The 19212-nt window shown below is 35.4% G+C and overlaps 4 protein-coding genes across 6 annotated transcripts; 3 read left to right on the top strand and 1 right to left on the bottom strand.

Moving 5' to 3' along the window:
• The first annotated feature begins 1470 nt into the window (after positions 1–1470).
• Positions 1471–5777, top strand: LOC111803876 (floral homeotic protein AGAMOUS-like). 2 transcript variants are annotated; one of them, XR_002816439.1, is made up of 10 exons: positions 1475–1811; positions 2025–2254; positions 4161–4242; positions 4333–4394; positions 4474–4573; positions 4656–4697; positions 5050–5091; positions 5164–5320; positions 5408–5582; positions 5624–5777. XR_002816439.1 is itself a non-coding variant. In XM_023688478.1 (9 exons), the coding sequence occupies exons 2-8, from the start codon at positions 2049–2051 to the stop codon at positions 5317–5319; spliced, it is 690 nt and encodes a 229-aa protein (XP_023544246.1). In that variant the 5' UTR covers positions 1471–1615; positions 2025–2048; the 3' UTR covers position 5320; positions 5408–5573. The 2 variants fall into 2 exon arrangements, 1 of the variants encoding a protein (XP_023544246.1); XM_023688478.1 differs by lacking the exon at positions 5624–5777 and having other exon boundaries at positions 1471–1615; positions 5408–5573.
• A 554-nt stretch (positions 5778–6331) lies between these two features.
• On the bottom strand, positions 6332–8153 carry LOC111803307 (GDSL esterase/lipase At1g29670-like). The gene is made up of 5 exons (XM_023687648.1): positions 7754–8153; positions 7544–7668; positions 7216–7461; positions 6886–7138; positions 6332–6802 (listed from the first exon to the last, which is right to left on the bottom strand). The coding sequence occupies exons 1-5, from the start codon at positions 8001–8003 to the stop codon at positions 6579–6581; spliced, it is 1098 nt and encodes a 365-aa protein (XP_023543416.1). The 5' UTR covers positions 8004–8153; the 3' UTR covers positions 6332–6578.
• A 1943-nt stretch (positions 8154–10096) lies between these two features.
• Positions 10097–10600, top strand: LOC111804348. The gene has a single exon (XM_023689111.1). It carries the CDS (start codon positions 10163–10165, stop codon positions 10559–10561), a length of 399 nt encoding a protein of 132 aa, XP_023544879.1. The 5' UTR covers positions 10097–10162; the 3' UTR covers positions 10562–10600.
• Positions 10601–12801: 2201 nt separating this feature from the next.
• LOC111803888 (transcription factor GTE10-like) lies at positions 12802–17192 on the top strand. 2 transcript variants are annotated; one of them, XM_023688497.1, is made up of 11 exons: positions 12802–13012; positions 13677–14624; positions 14813–14876; positions 14953–15078; positions 15181–15215; positions 15293–15353; positions 15443–15523; positions 15612–15733; positions 15825–15891; positions 16533–16654; positions 16744–17192. In XM_023688497.1, the coding sequence occupies exons 2-11, from the start codon at positions 13833–13835 to the stop codon at positions 16984–16986; spliced, it is 1713 nt and encodes a 570-aa protein (XP_023544265.1). In that variant the 5' UTR covers positions 12802–13012; positions 13677–13832; the 3' UTR covers positions 16987–17192. The 2 variants fall into 2 exon arrangements, with proteins under 2 accessions (XP_023544265.1, XP_023544264.1); XM_023688496.1 differs by having other exon boundaries at positions 14947–15078.
• The last annotated feature ends 2020 nt before the right edge of the window (positions 17193–19212 follow it).

The following is a 19212-nucleotide window of genomic DNA, read 5'->3' as shown; positions in this document are numbered from 1 at the left end:
AATTTAATATGATCTTCCAATAATAGAATTGTTTAGTGTTGAGTCTTGTGATAATATTTGAACATACATGTTACAACCCAACAACTTAATTCTACCATTGATAGATATTATTCGTTTTAATCTATTACGTATCGCCGTCAGTCTCATAATTTTAAAACGCGTCTATTAGAAAAAAAAAAATTCTACACTCATATAAAGAATATTTAGATTTAGTGATAGCTTTTATTTTCTTAATAATGATTCATTGGTTTGTGGAATTGATTATAATGTTGATGAATTATTATCGTGAACTAAGTTGTCCATATTATTGTTTTTAGAAAGTTTTTGGGTATCATAGATTTGAACTTGGAATGGAATGTATTTTTATCGATTAAAATTTAGATGGTTCAACTATAATTGTTTTTAAAAATATGGATGAGACTATAATACATTAACCGATGTTGAATCTTGACCAAATATTAAAAAAGTTGTAATCTCACGTCGAAAAGGTTCAAGAAAGCGACGAGCTCTAAGTACTATAAAAGTAGCTTTAATTTTAGTTTTGGTTTCAAATTCGATTAGAAACATTTCCAAATTAGAAAGTGTCTAAATAAGCTTTGTGGTAGTAACATTGTCTGAACTTTGACATTAAAAAAGATTTCTTGAAACGCGCTACAATATCGTTAGACCGAGCAACGAATTCAGCGGAGATTCAAAGAAGAAATTTGTTTAAAAAAAAAAAAAAACCCAAGTTTTCCAGAAAGTACAGTGTTGTTCATATGAATGTTGAGCCACAAATTGGGCACATGAAAGCTTTTGGTGTCAGATTGGCGAATTGGGCATCATTTTGAGTGTGCAAACCTTTAGATCAAGTGCTCCCATGAATCCATACTTGTTTTTTGAACAATTAATCATATGGAAACCGCTACCAAAGAGTAGTCATCAATCCAACGACTTGTCATTACAATATTTGGTGTTTGAAAAAAGTAGGTTGACATATCGAACCATCATTAATCAGACCATACGAAATGAAAATGCATAGAGTTTTAAATATGGAGAAATGGGAGCTTTCAGAAACTGTATGCCCCTCTTCATACAACAAATTTGATGTCTGGGATGGGACTCAGGATACCTTCTATTATTACCTTTACCAAACCACACTCCATAAAACATTATCACTCTGTTTAAAGGAGCTTGATTATGAGTATCCATTCTCTTATGTATGAACAGATTCTGATATCACACAGAAAACCCAGATATCAAAAACTGGATTTGGGTTTGAATGATTAACATAGAGAGAGTATTAGTTTGGCAGATCATGGGAGATGAAGAATGTTTTGCATATTAACAGCTATAAGTCATTATCCTTGGCTTTGCTATGGTCGTTTTGTTCTCTAATCTGTGTAAAGCTTTTTAACCTCAAGCCCAATAATGCAACTTATTCCAACATCCCTGTCAACCCATTAATAATCACTTCACAAGTCCTTTTCCTTTCTTTCTTTCTCTCTCTCTCTCTCTCTAGGAGGAGCTCTTGAGATGCCATTGTTATGCCCAAACCTTATCAGTCACAGCTCACAAGAATGAAAGTTTAGAGCTAAAAGGTTGAAGTGGATTAAGTTAGAAGTAGAAGGCTTTGGTAAATAATCCTTTCTAGAGCTGATAAAGGGTCATTTTCTTTACTTTATAAATACACACACCTCTTTCGCTACCTTACTTCCATTTCTTCTTCTCCTCCTCCCCTAATCTTTGAGGGATACAAAGGCTGTGTGGAGAGATTTCTTTTTGTTCTGTGTTTGAAAGTTCCTTCTCCAACCAGCTCTTTTCCCTATCAGGTTAGTGATCAAAATCTCTGCCTCTTAAACCAACAAAATAAAGCTTAGATTCAGCTTCTGATTCTCTTGCTTCTTCCTTCACCTGTAAATCCATGAAAATGGCCCTGAAAATCTTCTTCTCTTTGATTCCATCTCTTAAGGAATCAACAGTTGTTGGGAAAATGAAGATTTGGGTTTTGATTTTGATGAATGATCTGTTTGGAATTGATTTAGGTAAGGTGCAAATAAGAAGAGAGGATGTCAGACTCACCTCAGAGGAAGATGGGAAGAGGAAAGATTGAGATTAAGAGGATCGAAAATACAACAAATCGTCAAGTCACTTTCTGTAAGAGACGAAATGGGCTGCTCAAAAAAGCTTATGAACTTTCTGTTCTCTGTGATGCCGAAGTTGCTCTCATCGTTTTCTCAAGCCGCGGCCGCCTCTATGAGTATGCTAACAACAGGTAAACACAAACACTATCTACTTTTTTTACATTGTTTTCTTCAAATCTTCCTTTGTGTAACTCATTTTGGGAATCTGGGTTATGTTGAGAATATATTCATTAGCTTTACTAAATTTCTTGTTCCTTGAGCTGTTTTTATAGTTGTATGAGGTTGTGGGGATTGTTTTTGCTATTATTGTATCACTTTGCTTGTTCTTGGTATGGTGGATACATAGATCTGGTGTAAGAGATGGAAAGATTGAAAGGAGTAAGCGTTTTGGTAAACTTATGGAGGTCTCTCAGGACACACCTCTTTACATTACCTTACCTTACCTTACCCCTTCCTCCATTGTCTAAAGCTTCTGTTTCTCTCTCTGTCTCTATATATCATCTCATGAGTCCAATCCCCTTCATCTCCTTGACATTTCCTTAATAGAAACGTCCATGTTGGATAATAAGAAAGGGAAAGTACAGTTTCAAAACTTTGTCAAAACACCATATACAATAATAAGCTTATTAGGGTTTCAAAGTTTGTCAAAACTTGTGGGTTTCCTTGAAACATGCTAAAACACCCTTTTCCAACCAATCACCTCCAACTCAAGGATTGAACTGCCTAATTGTTGGTTTCCATTCAAACCCTAAAATACATTGGGATTTGTCCTGATTATTAATGGGTAATCCTTAGATTAAACATGTATTAACAGAGAGAGAGAGGGGAAAAGGTGTAGCTTTTTTCTACCACAAACAAAGTGAGCCAATAGGAAGTCAAAAACTTTACACAAGTCTTAGGTTTGTCTGCATTGTTTGGGAAATGGGGTGTCTGGTTTTAGGGTTTGGGTTCTGATTTTTGGTGTAGGGCTTCAAGAATCTTTGGTCACGTCACTCAAGATTTTTCAGTTTTCAGCCTCCCTGACAAACAAAGGGTTTCTGTCACAATTACTAAAACGGGTTCCTTCCCGTTTCAGATTCAATTCAATTTCATGTCCCTCCCACCAATTTTCTTTTCAAACCATGTTCATCTCTCTCTCTCTCTCTCTCTCTCTCTCTCTCTCTCTCCTCTTCTCTCTCTTGAACTCTAAACCAGAAGAGCAGACCAGAGAAAGGGTCATCCCATGGAAGAAGAAACTGAACTGGGCTTCTTAAATTTACCACAAAGTTTGAATCTTTGAAGGGTATTTTTAGAGAGAGAGAGAGAGATTAGGGTAGGGAAACTGGTAGAGCCAAGCCAGTCGGAGGGCATGAGCATTTATCTTTAGTAGAGCACAGCTTGGACAGCCACTGATTGAAACGGACGGCTATGATGTACACAGTGTTAGAGACAAAAGGCTTTACCGCCATTTTTTTTTGTTTTGGAAGGAAAAAAATCTGGTTTTTACACTGTATCGAGTTGGATAAGAGGGTGGAATTAAGCTGATTGTCCATTGAGTAAATAGATCAATGACAGTTGGCAAATTCTGGTCCGTCGATTGGATTAAGCCAATCATAAAGCGAGATCTGTGCCAGCATGTCTCAGACAGCCAATCACCAGCTCGACGAAATTAAGGTATCAGTGCATCGGTAAAGGAAACCATGGATATATGCTTCAAAATAATGATATTTAAATGTGGGAGAGAACCTTTTTTGTTGTACATTCCGTCACATCATTGGGAGCCATTTACCCTTTCAACTGATTTCTATCATTCATTTTGCCTTTTGTGGGGTTTCGTATTGGATTCATTTAACTAAGCGAGTTGGGTTAATGTGACACATAAAAATGTTCCTTTTTGTGGATCAAAAACATGTCTCAATGCTTTGTTTGTTTGGTTGTTTTTTAGTTCTCTCCGTCATAAAAAATTATCATAATTTTACTTTAATCAATGTGTATAATTAAGGAACCCTAATCAACGTGCTATGGTGTTAATTTAGTTTATATTTTGGTTAATTACAGTGTGAAGGCAACCATTGATAGATACAAGAAGGCATCCTCGGATTCCTCAAACACTGGATCTACTTCTGAAGCTAACACTCAGGTACACTTCGATTTCACTAAATTTAAAGAGGAATGTTGAAGGGAAATGGTAATACAAGATTAAAAAACTCACTATTGAATGATATCCCAGTTTTACCAACAAGAAGCTGCCAAACTTCGAGTTCAGATTGGTAACTTGCAGAATTCAAACAGGTATTTTGAAGAAAATTTATGAACATTTCCATTAATTCAAGATTTTAAAGCTTCATCATCAGAAGAATGTTGTTTCCAGGAACATGCTGGGTGAGTCTCTAAGTTCTTTGAGTGTAAAAGATCTGAAAAGCCTCGAGAGCAAACTTGAGAAAGGAATCAGCAGGATTAGGTCCAAAAAGGTTGCTTTTCATCCTTGTTTCTCAAATAACTTAGTCTCAAAATGAGTAGCTAACATTTCTCTGTGCTCTCTCTCTCTCCCAGAATGAACTCCTCTTTGCTGAAATTGAGTATATGCGGAAAAGGGTAAGCTTTCATATCCCAATTTGATACTAATCGTTTGAGGAAGTAAACGCCTAGTCTTTTTATCAAACTCATAAAGGAAAGAACACCGAGTTACCTATGTTTGGATGATCATCTATTGAAATCTTCAATGCAACCTAATTTCTAGCAAACTTGATGATCAATTTCAAGCAAAAGAATCAACTTTCCAAATGGGTTGGTTGAAAGTTTAATTTTTCCAAATGGGTTTCATTGATTTTCCTCTAAATCATAGAAAAAGATCAATCCTTTGAAATTTTGTTCTAGAAACTGTAAAGGGAAGTCCCTGGAGTGATTCTATGTTCTTCAATTGAATGAAAAGCTTTGATCTTTGCAGGAAATTGATTTGCACAACAACAATCAGCTGCTTCGAGCAAAGGTCTCGTTCTTCAATCTCTCTATCTCTCTCTGATACGAGCAATTAAGATTCAAACTATGGAAATGTGTGCAGATTGCTGAGAGTGAAAGAAATGCCAACATGATGGGAGGAGAATTCGAGCTGATGCAATCTCATCCCTACGATCCCCGAGACTTCTTCCAAGTGAACGGCTTACAACATAATCACCAGTATCCACGCCAAGACAACATGGCTCTTCAATTAGTTTAAGGTTCTTGTGTTGTCTTGTTTGTTTTACTGTTAAATGAAGCCATTCTCTCTGTATCTAACAAAATACCGACCGAACATTTCGCTGCAGTTAATAATAGTATGGTTTGAAGCTCTCTGGTTGGTGGATTATACGGAGCGCCCAATCTCTGCTGATTGAAAGGTACTTGAAAGGAACTTGAAGATCATACCTCATCTATGCCTTACCAAAGTCTTAGCTTCTGGACTCTAAAAAAAGACATATTCCAATATATAAATATATATATATATATATATATATATATATATATATATATATATATATTATATGTATGTATGTAATGTTGTTGTCTGGTATGCATCCAAAACATTAATAACCTATCTTATCTTTGTGTTTAAATCTATGTCTGTCATACAAACAACTAACATATTGTCTCATACTTCTGTCTTGTTTTCTGTTTCACGGTCTCAGCTTTCTGTGATTCCTTATTTTGTTTCTAATTATGATGTAATGGCTGATTATTGGGAAGATTGAAACTTTTTAATTGATTACTTACCTTAAGTGCAAGAGGGAAATAAGAGAACAATGATTCAAACCTTTGTAAGTTTTTTGGGCTTATTTATAGTTCGTATGTTAAAGCCTAAACCCACCGCTAGCAGATATTTTTCTTTTTGGGTTTTTCTTTTTGGGTTTTTCCTTTCGGACTTCACTTCTTCAAGGTTTTAAAACGTGTCTACTAGGAAGAGGTTTCCAAACCCTTATAAATAATGTTTTTGTTCCCCTCTCCAACTAATATAGGATCTCACAATCCACTCCCTTCGAGATCCAGTATCTTCGTTAGCACTCGTTCCTCCACTCCAATCAATGTGGAACTCTCCAATCCACTCCCTTTCAGGACCCAGCGTCCTCGGACACACAGTCTGGTGTCCATTCCTTTTGGGGCTCCTCGTCCTTTTAATTCCTTTCTGTTTGTTAAGAACTATATAAAAATTGTAATAAAATAATACAACCCACTGTTTAGACAAGGTCCAGCTCAACTGATCGTTTCTAACATATTAGGTTTTCATTGATTGATTTGATTGATTTGCTTTAGGGTACATCGTGAGAGATTTAGTTAAATCTCAAACGTCTAACACAAACACGAGCCATAAATTGAGAGCAAGCATGCCATGTTCTTGAGAAGAATGGCACACACCACCAAAACGTAAACAAATAAAGGGAAATTAGAACTCTTCCAACAACTTATGCATAAACTCAATAAGTCCGATCGGTTGGATTTAAACTAGAGTTGAGCGAGGCGACGAATGTCGATTGGGTAGGCGTCGGAGGGACGTTGAGCGCTGTAAGCTCTTCTTCCAACAATGGTGTTTCCAGCCTCAGTTGGATGAAAGGCATCCCAAAATAGATGATCTTTTCTGTTAGGACATGGGGTTTGGAAAGGCAAACATGTTATTTGGCCATTGTTCCTCCCAATCCCACAGCACCCAGCATTTGTAACACTAAACCCTGCACCACCCAACATTTGAATCCTCAGGGACACCATAATAATGAGAAAACAAACTGGGAAGGAAGAGAGAGTTGAATGATACCAAAAGATGAAGGGCTGTTTATGATATCTTGGAAAATCCCATAAGAATCAATGTAGATGAATCTCGCATCAGGCTGGTCTCTATTGAGTTGATCCACAAGCCCTTTCAGCCTGTTGTTGAACAACTGATTCGCAAAGTTGTACCTTTGGTTACAGGTTCTCCCATCAGGGCTATTCGCCAGTGCATTTGGACTGCACCCAATTTGGCCAACTCCAAATAGCACAAACTTCCTTGCCCCATTGTTGTACATTATCTAAACATAATAACCTTTTAAGAATGCGATCAAAGTCTCACATTGACTTAAAGAAAGCGATGTATAAAACTACTAACCGATAATTGTTGAGTATACTGTTGAATGAGGATTTGAGCGTATTGATCGGGCGTATATTGACGACTCGACGAGTAGATTTGAGGCATGAAATAGTTGTTAAGGTAATCATTGCTACCCAATCCAACAGAATATATACATTTCTTCAAGTAATCAGCAGCCGCATTTTGATCACCAAGAATGTTGACTATCTGTCCAACAGTGTTTTGGTGATTTCTCACTTGCCCACTGAAGCTTATCCGAGCCCCCTGCAAGAACACAACACCGCCCATGTCAAACTCCTAAGAACAAAGATACATGAAGTGGGTGTGTAATAATAAAGAAAATTACCAACTGCTGGCCAGTTTCCTCTCTGATTCCAGCCGCTGCAGACGCGTAGTTCACTCCTCTAAGTATGTCTCGGCCTCTGGTGTTGGAATAGGGAGGAATGTAGGTATTGAATCCCAATAACTCCGCTACAAGCCATGAAAAAACAACAAAATTATACACATTTCTTGATAACAGAGACTCGTTGTTGGAAAGGAAGCGGTGAATGTTTACCAATGACATCGACGGTGGTTTTGCCATTGGAGAATCTTCCAGTAGTGCCTTGGGGAAAGTCGATGCCATAAGGGAGGTAATTGGCGCGAGCCAGAGAAGAAAGGCGATTGTTATTGCCATTATCGACCAAAGAGTCGCCAAAAATGAAGTAGCAAGGAACTTGGGGTTGTTGCTGGGCGCTGCAGCACCAAAATGCAAGCACCGCAACAAGCAGACCCCATAGCTGATTCCTTACAACCTTACCGCCCATGGCCACTATTGCACAAACAAGACTGGTAAGCTTGATTGTTTGGGAAGGTTGAAGTGGAAGTGAGGTTGAAAAGTTGCAGAATAGTGTTTAAATAGAAGGGGGTGTTCAACTCCAATTAGGAATGGGTTTTACAGTTGAGGAAACGAAGACTACGAGTTGGGCATTTAATTAGAGTGCAAAGTCAAAATCTTTATGTTTATATGAAGCATTTGGGCAACTGGTCCAGTTGGGTTTGGGTGGAAATGTACAGAAAAAGGCATAATTTTGATATCAAGTAAGACGAGAGGCGTCTGTCGGTGCCGGTGGGGCTGCTTCTCTTCATCATTTAAAGCTTTTGACAATCAAATATGATTGTGAATTTGGACGTGGCGAAGCGAATAAATGTGGATAAAGGCAAAGTGGGTGATGAAATTGAATGCTTGGGAGTTGGAGTCCATGCCTATTAACTTCCCCAATCAATTGCCAACCTTTGACAATCTACACCATTCCCATTTCACCGACATGTCCACACCAACATATCGCCATGTCAAAATGTTTCAATTCTATATTTCTATTCACTCCTTCAGCCACTTCCGCCCCTCCACGGGGTGGATCACAAACAATAAAGGAATAGAGTAACCGAGTGAAATCAAGGATCAGATCAAGAATAGTAGTGATTCAACCCCAGCCAGTGAAAGAATGCCCGACCTCGTCTACGACTCCAATTACATCGACTATCTCGATTACCTCTGATGTCCCCAAAATGAACTTGATTGACCCTTCCTTCGCATAATCAATTTATATTAATGTTTAAGGTAATCAATGTTCTTATATGTTCACGTGGTTAGATAAAACTATATTAACTCAGGGTAAGAAAATTTGAGAACTAGTCACATCTACCAAACATCATACATTTAGAAAGTACAATCAAGAAATTATACCTCATGAAAGCAATAAAGTGGTAAACACAAGGTTTTGGCATTCAATTCAACGAGCGTTTGACAAAATTTATTATTTGACCATTTTAATTTGAAAGATTAAATTTAAACTATATAGAGTTACAAAATTTGAAAATAAATTATGGAACACTATGTTACTATTAAAAATTTAAATTAAACCAATAATATAATAAAAAAATAATATTATATTTGGAAAAGGGAATTAGTATTTAAAAGGGAAAATGATTGGAAAAGATTAGTCCTTTAAGCGAGGGATGGGGTGACGTGTTGGATAATGAGTGGCTTGTCGTATTCGGAACCATTTGTTCTGCTTCGGGACATGGTAAAGCTTATTCCTTAAAATTATAATTACTAAACAATTATTAATAACATATAATTTGTGGGCCCGTCATCAGCGCCGTCCTCACGGCGTATAAGCCGACGAATGCGGCTAGTTTTAGCTTTACAAATACGCCTTCTTCTTTTCGGGATTCCCAATCCAATGATTCCATTTCGAAGTTTTTTAAGCTAATATTCCTCTTTCGGCTCGAATCGGCTTAGCTTCGGCGTGCAGGCCATCTGGATTAAAAACATAATTATTATTCTGTTTCCTCACGTATTTCCAGCTATTATCAGATTTAAATAACAACATAATTTTGTGTAATTCCTTTACTTTCGATTCAAAAACAAAAAACTTATTTAAGAAAACATTTTTAAATACACCATAAAAGAGGCTACCATGATTTATGAAATAACAAAAATATTACCAAAATAAAATTAAAATTTCTTTAAAACACTTAATTAATTTATCGTTAATAAAAACATCTCACTTAAAAAGACAATATTACAATATTTGTTAATGGGTCGGACAATTACAAATGATATTGAAGCTAAACATGGGACAGTGTGTTTGGCTCCCAAGGATAGATTGTGAGATATAGTGTCCGGGGTGGATTGTGAAATCCCGATTGGAGAGGATAACAAAACATTTATTACCCTCTTCCTAAGACTAAAATAGAGTTAGAGGGACGTGTTTTAAAACGCTGAAAGAAAGTATAGAAAGAAAAGACTAAAGAAAATAATATCAACCAGCAGACTTGATGTTAAAAACACCTTTCGAGTGAAGCCATTTCACAAACACATTTGCATCCAAACTCTCCCATCTCTGTTTCTTTTTCCTATAAAGCCCTTTCTTCCTTTCATTTTCCCCCCGCTCTCTCTCGTTCAACCATTTCCGTCCCTATGGCCGAAGAATTCCACGACTCCGACGTCATAATCGCCGACCACCGCCGCCTGTTCCACCCTTCCCTCGACTACGCCCACACCCAAATCCTCATCACAACTCATCGGAGCTCCAGAAACGACACCAACACCAACACCAACAGCAAAGATTCCGCCGCCTCTCTCCCCGTCAAAATCCCAGAAACCGTTTACCGTTACAATTCCTCCGACATGGAGGAAATGGACGAGGATTGGGACATTGAAGACAACATCGTACCCCCGCACGTCATCATCGGTCGTCGCGTAGCCGGAAAAATGGCTTTCTCCCTCTGCACCGGCAACGGCAGGACGCTCAAAGGAAGAGATTTAAGCCAAGTTCGAAATTCTATTCTCAAAATGACCGGATTCCTGGAAACTTGACCCCAAAATACTCCAAATCAATATTTGTAAAGAAATTAATAAAAAAAAAAAAAAAAAAAGGAACCCATTTTTCTTTAGAATAATTCATCATGTTCTTATTTTTACTACGGGGGTTGTGTAAAATTTTCATGGGAAACATGAAGGAATGCATGTTCACCGATTGGGTCGAGGTTCTGAGTATTGTTTAATTTATGTTTGGCAGTGTTCTTAAACACAAATAATGTTCTTTCTTTAAACCATAACTGATTTTGGACTGTCCCAACATCACCACCTACGCTTTCACGAGATGTTTCATTATTACCTTGTCTTTTTCTCCCAATAATTCAACACTTTTTTCTTCTTCTTCTTTTTTAATTCTATTATTATATATATATATTAATTATCATGTTCTCATTACAATCCAAATTTTAAGTACAGGAATTAAACGAACATAATTTTAAAATTTTATTAAATTTAAATATGAAATATGTGATTATTAATGTTGGGTAGGACGTGATTGAAACCATAACCTAATGTTTTAATTCCAAACATTATGTTTATTTGGTTCCAAAATTATTCAATAGAAAAACAAAGAAAGAATCGCTTAAAAACATCAATATTATCTGACAACTAAGCCACGTGTAGAAATTGACCCGTCGTTCACTACATGTGTAAAAAAGTTGTTTGGAAAGTGTCAGACATTGAGATTAATGATGTCGCTTAGATCACAGTGACCGATTCTATTAACTCTAGAGATTATAATATTTCTCTTTTAAGAAAGCATACGTAGAGATGTCCACGAGGATTGGAAAGGCTTCCACGCTACCTATTTCATTCTCTATCTCAATGGAATTCTCCGTTCATGTTTACGGGAGACTGGTGTGGGATTCTCCACTAAAAATTTGCAAAGTCGAGTTAACAAAAAATATATATATTTTTATGTTTATTATTATTTATAAATATAATTATTTTAAAGTTTTTCATTTTTCAATACCATCTTTATAATATATATATATAATATATAATAAATCAATATTCCCCAAATTTAAATTTTAATATTACAATATAGTTTTTAATATCACAATTAGGATGTCAATATTAATTAATTTATTTTTATTATAGCCCAAAGATATTTATAATAATATATATATATATATTTTAATATACATTGAAAATATATTTATATTAAAAAATGTAATTTAAAAACTAGGAGGACTATTAACGTATTGAATCAATAAATTTGAACTTTTAATTTCTAATTATGGACGTAAATATATTTATATTAAAAAATGCAAAATTCAATTCCTTTACTAATTATGGACGTAACCAATATTGCTCTTTATTAGTTTGCTTGTTTTTTGGATTATAAAGTAAATGCTACCACCACAAATTATGAACAAATTTACCTTTTTACGGAGTTACTAAATCTGGAACGTTCACTATTACCACGGTAATTAATCCAAAAACATTATAAAACCACTTGGATTCATGTACGGAAGAGATCAAGAACTCGAGGAAGAAAAGAAATAAGGCATTAGAATTGAAAGAATGAATTTTTTCAACAACTATTGCCTCATTTCTTGTCTCCTAGTGATAATGTCGATGACGGGTAATCCCGTTTCCGCAGGCTCAAGGACCATGCCGCCGTTTAGTCGATGGAAGGTGGTGATTTTTAATCAATTGAATCCCGGACAAACTTTATTAGTTCACTGTAAATCAAAGGATGATGATTTGGGTGATCATTTACTCAAAGTGGACGAACAATATTTGTGGGAATTCAAAGAGAATATCATCTCAACGACCCGTTTTTGGTGTACTTTCACAACGTCATCAAATAAACGTATCGTCATGGATGTGTTTTGGCCAGAGACTCATCATTGGCTTGCTTATAGATGCAACAACTACTCTTGTGTTTGGGTTGCTCAAGATGACGGCATGTATTTGACCAACATTCCCGAGAGTAAAAGGGAGCTTGTGCGTAAATGGGATACCTAGACGAATGTGGATGGAAAATATTGTCATATTTAATTTCATGTATTCATCCGTCTTTATTATTAATAAATCTTTAAATTAACACCAAATGGGTAAAACAGGGAAAGACGAAATAATTCATTAACGTTAATATAAAGTAAATAATTAACAATTTTATTTGTTTAAAAATGTAAAATGTGCATGCACTTAATTAACTCATGTAAATAAAATATTAAATATTTATTTATTTATTTATTTATTTATATATAAGACCGAGGCAAAAAATTGGAGCGAAAACCCGGCATCTGGTAAGACAGGTCAATGGGAATGGAAGGATAGTCTTCTCATAAACCCTAGACTTATAGCCTTCCTTCTCCCTCGTTTGCGCGGTTGTTTTCTTCGAGGGGGCTCTTCGCCCTCTCTTCGAATTATTCCAAGTCTCCGTTTCACGTCGTTCATCTGTTCTATCTCTAGGCTTCCCAAGCTCTCCAGTTGATCTGTGTAAGTTCTTTCATTCTTTGTAACTTATTATTATCATCTCCGCCGTTGGGAGTGGGCTGGGGGTTCACTGAGATTCGAGGTGCCCTAGATTTTGATGCTGTCTTCTATTGATTTCACTCGACTCGATTTGACTAAACTTGTAGATTTCGTCTGTTCTTCGTTTGATTTTGCGTATTCTGTTTCATTATTTCTTATCGCTTCTAGATATTGAGGTCATGAGACCGATGTTGGATTATACCCTAATAACTTTTGCTTGAATCTGTTTGTTTCTTTTTGATCTTTTATCTCTTGTTATTTTCATTTCGAGATTTTTCAACTTTCTTGTTGACGGGTTGTCCGAGAAACATCTGTGGATTCCGACTTTTTCTTGAAGTCGATAGTTTCAGCCCGTTCCCTTCACATTAGATACTCTTTTTTTGTTAAGCATGAAATTTCTCATCTCTTTCTGTAAGTGCTTATGTTTCCACCGAACGTTATAGATTTTCTAGAACGCGGTTTTTTATGCGGACATGTTCTATTATTATTTGTTGATACGTTATGGAGGTCCTTTCGTTTGGTCCCATGCTGGTGGGTTTATGAGATACTATAATATCACGTTGTTTTTTGGTTAGTCATTTAGTAGGTTTCGTGTCTCTTTTAAGACTGAATTTTATTTTCTATTCAGGCTCTCTGGAGGTTTAATTTCGAGATGAGTAGTTCTTACATCATTCCTCATCTGCTTGAGGGATTTCACTTTTCTGGTGGTCTTGGTTGCTTTTAAAAAGATTAATTATCTAGCTCTCTTCGGGTATTGGATTTCTTGCCATTTCTTTGGGTCAAAATGATTGCCACTGAAACCATTGTATCGAGCAAAAAGCTGAAAATTAAATTTGCTGGTAAACGAGTAGAAGATCATCTGGGTTCACAATCCTGTGATTTTGGGAAGCTCGTAGGCCAGAAATTGTCATTTAAGGGCACAAATGGGTTGAAAGTGGATGACACATTCAACTATTCGTTAAATGCTCTCTGTAATGGTAAGACCTTTTCTGCTGCTTGTTCCAAGTCAAAATCTTCCATCACTATCACTGATAAGCGCAGAGCAACTGAGGATATAGAATCTCCTAGAGAGAAGAAGCAGAAGTTGGATCGTAGTACAACACAACAATGCTCTTCAATTTTAAAATCACTTATGTCCCATCCATTCGGTTGGGTTTTCAACCAGCCCGTGGATCCTGTGGCATTGCAAATTCCTGATTACTTCTCAATCATCACTGATCCTATGGATTTGGGAACTGTCAAATCCAAACTAGAGAGAAATATGTATAGGGCAAGTGAAGAATTTGCAGCTGATATTAGACTGACATTTTCTAATGCCATGCTTTACAATCCTCCTGGTAACCATGTTCATAAGATAGCAAAGGAACTTCACGAAGTTTTTGAGAAGAAATGGAAACTGCCAAAGGAAAAATGGGTTGGTGGAAAATCAGATTTTCAGCGAGAAAAACTTTCAAGTGGACCAACAGGAGAAAAGGTTTCCCGAACTCCGTCATCTCACAATACTTCATTGAAGAAGAAGTCAACAGGATCTGAAGAGAAAGTCAGCAAGCCGTCTTCAAATTCAAATGGTGCTGAGGCAAGTAATATTCATGCATTTTGTTTACGTTCCAAAAGTTTATTTTGAAGTTGTATTGTTGACGATACACTAGAATCTGTATAATGAATATTTTCTCATTTGGTTTGCTTGATTATATAACATCCATAGTTATCAGGCAGCATTCTTATCTTGCATGATGGATTACATTTTCTCATTAACATGTACAGGTTGATCGTGCTAGAACACTTCCAACTTGTGCACCCAAGCCTTCCAGGAAGAACTTCCATACAGGTATGAAGTGGCAGATTACGGTTCTGCTATATGGCCCTGTGAAGGAGCTAATTAGTCATGTATCTGATAGTTACAGAAACTGGCAGTAAACATGCTTCTAGCTCCTTTGAGAAACAAACACCAAGACATAAGTGTACAGGATGTGGAAGCACGCCATTTCAGTGCGGCTCTTCTTCCAATATAGGCCATGCACCCTCTGGTGGTCAGTTGACTGTTCTATTACTTTCTTGTGTTCATTCTGGTAATTGTCTAAAAAGTTAATTTCTGCTTAATTTAGATCAATCTAACGAGAGATTTTTGTCAGGAGAAAATCCAGATGTCAATGATCCTTGCAGACGGGTATGATACTATTGCAGAGTTGTCATGAAACATTCACAAATTTTGGTATCACTTATGTAATTTAAATATTAATTTAGGACTCTCAAACAAGGAGCTTGTCACCTTCCCAGATGTCCAAGTCGGATACAGACTCTGATGGTCAGTTCACATACATATTTGTTGCGAACTTTATTGTAGTGATATCCTTCTCATCTGAGAATGCTCATACTACTGGGAATGATGTGAAGGGATTAGAAGTGTTTTGGAGGATGAAGGAAAACCTCCTTGTGATCAGCCTTTGACCCTTGGGGCAAATGCTACTTCCGAAGGTTGTTTTTTCTGTTAGTGCAGTAGATAGACCTGTTTTTTCTTTATCATGTATATCATACTAACTTTGTCTCTTCTAACTTGTTGCAGCGTTCTCTACCCCAATTTTTGATGTACAACTTTCACCGAAAAAGGCTCTTCGTGCTGCAATGTTGAAGAGTCGATTTGCTGAAACTATTTTGAAAGCACAACAGAAGGCACTTCCTGATCATGTAATCTCCCTAATTCATTAAAAAGATGTTATGAGCATTTTGCTATTAGACTATAGTGGTTTTACAGTACTAGTTTCTGCATCATTGGTAGGGCGATAAAGTTGACCAAATGAAGATCCAACAGGAGAAGGAGAGGTTAGAAAGGAGGCAGCGTGAAGGTAAAAGCAACGTCGTGTGCAATATTTCCGTGAATGCTATTTTTGTTGCTTATTTAACTGCAAACAGAATTTATTTGATAAAAAAACTATCTTGTTGGATGATTAATGAATTTTAGTGAAAGTCACTTTCCTTTATGGGTAGCCCTCCAAGTAAATTTCTGTCAAGAGTAAATGGAAGAAACGCCTTTCCTCTCCCCTGTCTATCACATTTTTAGACTGACCATAAGAGTACACACTTGGCTTGAATTACGGTTGCTCTAATATTCATGTAATGTTTTTTCTTTTTAAATAAATAGCTTCCCATGAAAATATTGATTGAATTATGAATTTGGTTCATGGAGATTTTTTATCTTTGACTAAATCATAGGCATTAAATTAAAGCCTCTTAAATTCGTACCGACCAAATTATAGTCTAGTCTAAATTATAGGATGGAAGAAAAACACTCCCTAACATAATTAATTAAGTGAAACCAAAACACTGCTCAATTTTACTTCCATCTTTTCTATATTAAAATTTTTGATACTGTAAGGAAATTTATGTCCTGCGGACCAAATTCATAATTTTCCCTAAAAAAGATCTCATGCATCGCTATGGGCATATGTACTTATTGATTGTGCGTTTCCTCTTCTGAATTATACAGAGAGAGAACGTATAGAAGCAGAAATAAAGGCTGCTGACATGGCCTTGCGATTAAAAGCAGAGGCTGAGAAGAAGCAGCAGAGAGAAATTGACAGAGAGGCTGCCCGTATTGCTATTCAGAAGGTTATTCATCGACTATGTAACTACTTTTATGATATATTCTGTTCTCTAGCTATCGCAAGTATCCTTGACCAGTTCCTTCTGTCATTTAGATCCAAAGAACTGTTGAACTGGACCAGAATCTTGAGATGCTGAAGGAGCTGAAAAAGCTCAGTGGGGGATTCTTATTTGTCCAACATCACCGTGCAATAGTGAAGAGGTCATTAGACGAGAGCCAGTTGGAAAACCCATTAGAACGACTCGGTTTGTTTATGAAGGATGAATTTCTGGATGATGATGAAGAAACCATCTACAATGAAAATGGAGAAGAGAGGGGGAGTTTTTCCAAAAGCTGAAGAGAGAGGGAGACTTTTGTCAAGCTGAGTGTTTTGTCTGCTCGTTTGTAAAATGGCATTCATATTTGGTTGGGTTATAGGATTTAGGACTTCCGAGTACACGATAATTTTGAGTAGAGTAGAGAAGTTGAATGTATAGCCCAAAGTTCTATGGATGGGAAACTGAAAAGCAAAAACAGTATCTCCAAAAAAAAAAAAAAAAAAAAAAAAAAAAAAAAAAAAAAAAAAAAAANTTTTGACTTGTGACGTTTCATGTCTACAGATTTTCTTGGGAGTTTATTAGACTATTGGCAGGTGGTCCTATCTGTGCCATAAAGCTTGGGGATGGAGCGTGCTGCAATCGTTCGGTGAGCCAACTTCAAGAACATCTCTCAAGTTGATAATGTAGGCGCCATAGATGTCATCTTTCTTAACTTGTAGACTTCGAACATGGTTGAGCTGATGATGAAATGTTGAACCACCTCCTTTATGGACAAGCCCCCCTACTGAATATATATATATAGAATATGATAGATTATTTGAATCTATTTGATGGATTAGAATAGAATGTTGAAGATGAGCTTTATTTGCAAAATAGAAGATAATGTCATATGGTTTTCAATCTATTAGGAGTTTCTTCATCCCACGAATGAATAAAAAGTTAAATCTACATTTGGACAAATGAATAAAAAGTTAAATCTATGTTTGAAGATCCCATGAATAAATAAAAAGTTAAATCTATGTTTGGGTTAAATCTATGTTTGGATCTCATTTGAATCGGTCGATTTATTCTATTGAAGAGAAGTTCAGTTTTAAATTGTTTTCTCTATCACTTTTATTCAAAGATTGAAAGGGCATATAAAACTTAATAAAGGGAGAAGGATTTGAAAATGATATTAAATTTATTGGTTTTATAAGAAGGTGTAAACATAGGAATAAATTAGTTTAGTTGTATAAATAAAGAAAAGAAATGGGAATAAAATAAGAAGTGAAATTCTACTCCTTTTTTTTTGTTTTTGTGATTCATTATTTAAAGCAAGTGATATAGTCAAATAAAATAATTATTAAATAATTAAAAGATAAAAGATAAAAGGATGACACAACTTTATTACAAGACTTTTTGGTACCGAATAATTTGTTTTATCACTTGGAGTTGCGTAGTGGATCAAAACTTTCCTTTCAAACACCCAACAAACGTGCCAACTTATTCTTATTTTATTTATTTCTTTTTATATACATATATATATACACATGAATATACACGTGTCATGTTATAACTAAGTCAACACTAGTTTTTTAATACCCAAATTGTTGGGTATATGACAACAGCTCCCATGTCTTGCTACCTCCTAATTTTCTCCTACAAAAAAAAAAAATAAATAAATAAAAAATAAAAATACAAAACAACTAGAAAAACGAAGAACAAGAAGATGGGTATGAACATGAAGTCGATAACTCTATCGTTCGTGTTACTATTATACGTTTCTATAAGAACAGCTGAATCAAGTGATGGAGTTTTTGACGTAACAACATACGGTGCTAAGCCTAATGCTGATATAACTCAGGTAAAAACTAATATCAAATATATCGATGTTTAGATATTTTTACGATGATAAATCTTTTCTAATTATGTTCGTGATTTTTGAACAGATTCTAGAAAAGGCATGGAAGGACGCTTGTGCTTCACCGNTAATATAACGAGCACAAAGAAAGGTTAATGTTATAAACATGTGATATGGATATTATTCTATTTTATTTTAATGTTAAATAAAAGTTGAGTGGACTTATTGAATCCATTTTGAATGAAATATTTATAATATTAATTAATTGGTGCCTCTATTATTAAAATTGAAACATTTAATTTAATTTTTTTTTTTTTTTTTTTTTTTTTTTTTTTATAATTTTCGTCATTTACCTCAAACTTTTAGAAGAGAATGATTATGGATACCAAAAATATATTTTGAATTGGATATGTTTAAAATAATTGTTTAATTTATTAATATATAAGAAAGTATATTTGGTATTAATTATTTGAAAATATAATATAACGAGCACAAAGAAAGGTTAATGTTATAAACATGTGATATGGATATTATTCTATTTTATTTTAATGTTAAATAAAAGTTGAGTGGACTTATTGAATCCATTTTGAATGAAATATTTATAATATTAATTAATTGGTGCCTCTATTATTAAAATTGAAACATTTAATTTAATTTTTTTTTTTTTTTTTTTTTTTTTTTTTTT

Source organism: Cucurbita pepo, chromosome LG10, assembly GCF_002806865.2.
Source record: "Cucurbita pepo subsp. pepo cultivar mu-cu-16 chromosome LG10, ASM280686v2, whole genome shotgun sequence".
In the NCBI taxonomy this organism is placed as follows: Eukaryota; Viridiplantae; Streptophyta; class Magnoliopsida; order Cucurbitales; family Cucurbitaceae; genus Cucurbita; species Cucurbita pepo.
Note: the sequence above shows the minus strand (reverse complement) of the source record. Positions and strands in the feature narration are given on the sequence as shown.

Bases quoted from the DNA above. Each gene is read 5' to 3' on its own strand.
- LOC111803888 (XM_023688496.1), top strand. From the start codon at position 13,833: ATGATTGCCACTGAAACCATTGTATCGAGCAAAAAGCTGAAAATTAAA. The intron at 15,354-15,442 runs GTCAGTTCACAT...AATGATGTGAAG, and splicing joins GTCGGATACAGACTCTGATG to GGATTAGAAGTGTTTTGGAG. The intron at 15,734-15,824 runs GTAATCTCCCTA...CATCATTGGTAG, and splicing joins AGAAGGCACTTCCTGATCAT to GGCGATAAAGTTGACCAAAT.
- LOC111803307 (XM_023687648.1), bottom strand. From the start codon at position 8,003: ATGGGCGGTAAGGTTGTAAGGAATCAGCTATGGGGTCTGCTTGTTGCG. The intron at 7,669-7,753 runs GTAAACATTCAC...CATGGCTTGTAG, and splicing joins AACCACCGTCGATGTCATTG to CGGAGTTATTGGGATTCAAT. The intron at 7,139-7,215 runs GTTAGTAGTTTT...TATTATGTTTAG, and splicing joins AGTATACTCAACAATTATCG to ATAATGTACAACAATGGGGC.
- LOC111803876 (XM_023688478.1), top strand. From the start codon at position 2,049: ATGTCAGACTCACCTCAGAGGAAGATGGGAAGAGGAAAGATTGAGATT. The intron at 2,255-4,160 runs GTAAACACAAAC...GGTTAATTACAG, and splicing joins TATGAGTATGCTAACAACAG to TGTGAAGGCAACCATTGATA. The intron at 4,698-5,049 runs GTAAGCTTTCAT...TGATCTTTGCAG, and splicing joins TTGAGTATATGCGGAAAAGG to GAAATTGATTTGCACAACAA.
- LOC111804348 (XM_023689111.1), top strand. From the start codon at position 10,163: ATGGCCGAAGAATTCCACGACTCCGACGTCATAATCGCCGACCACCGC.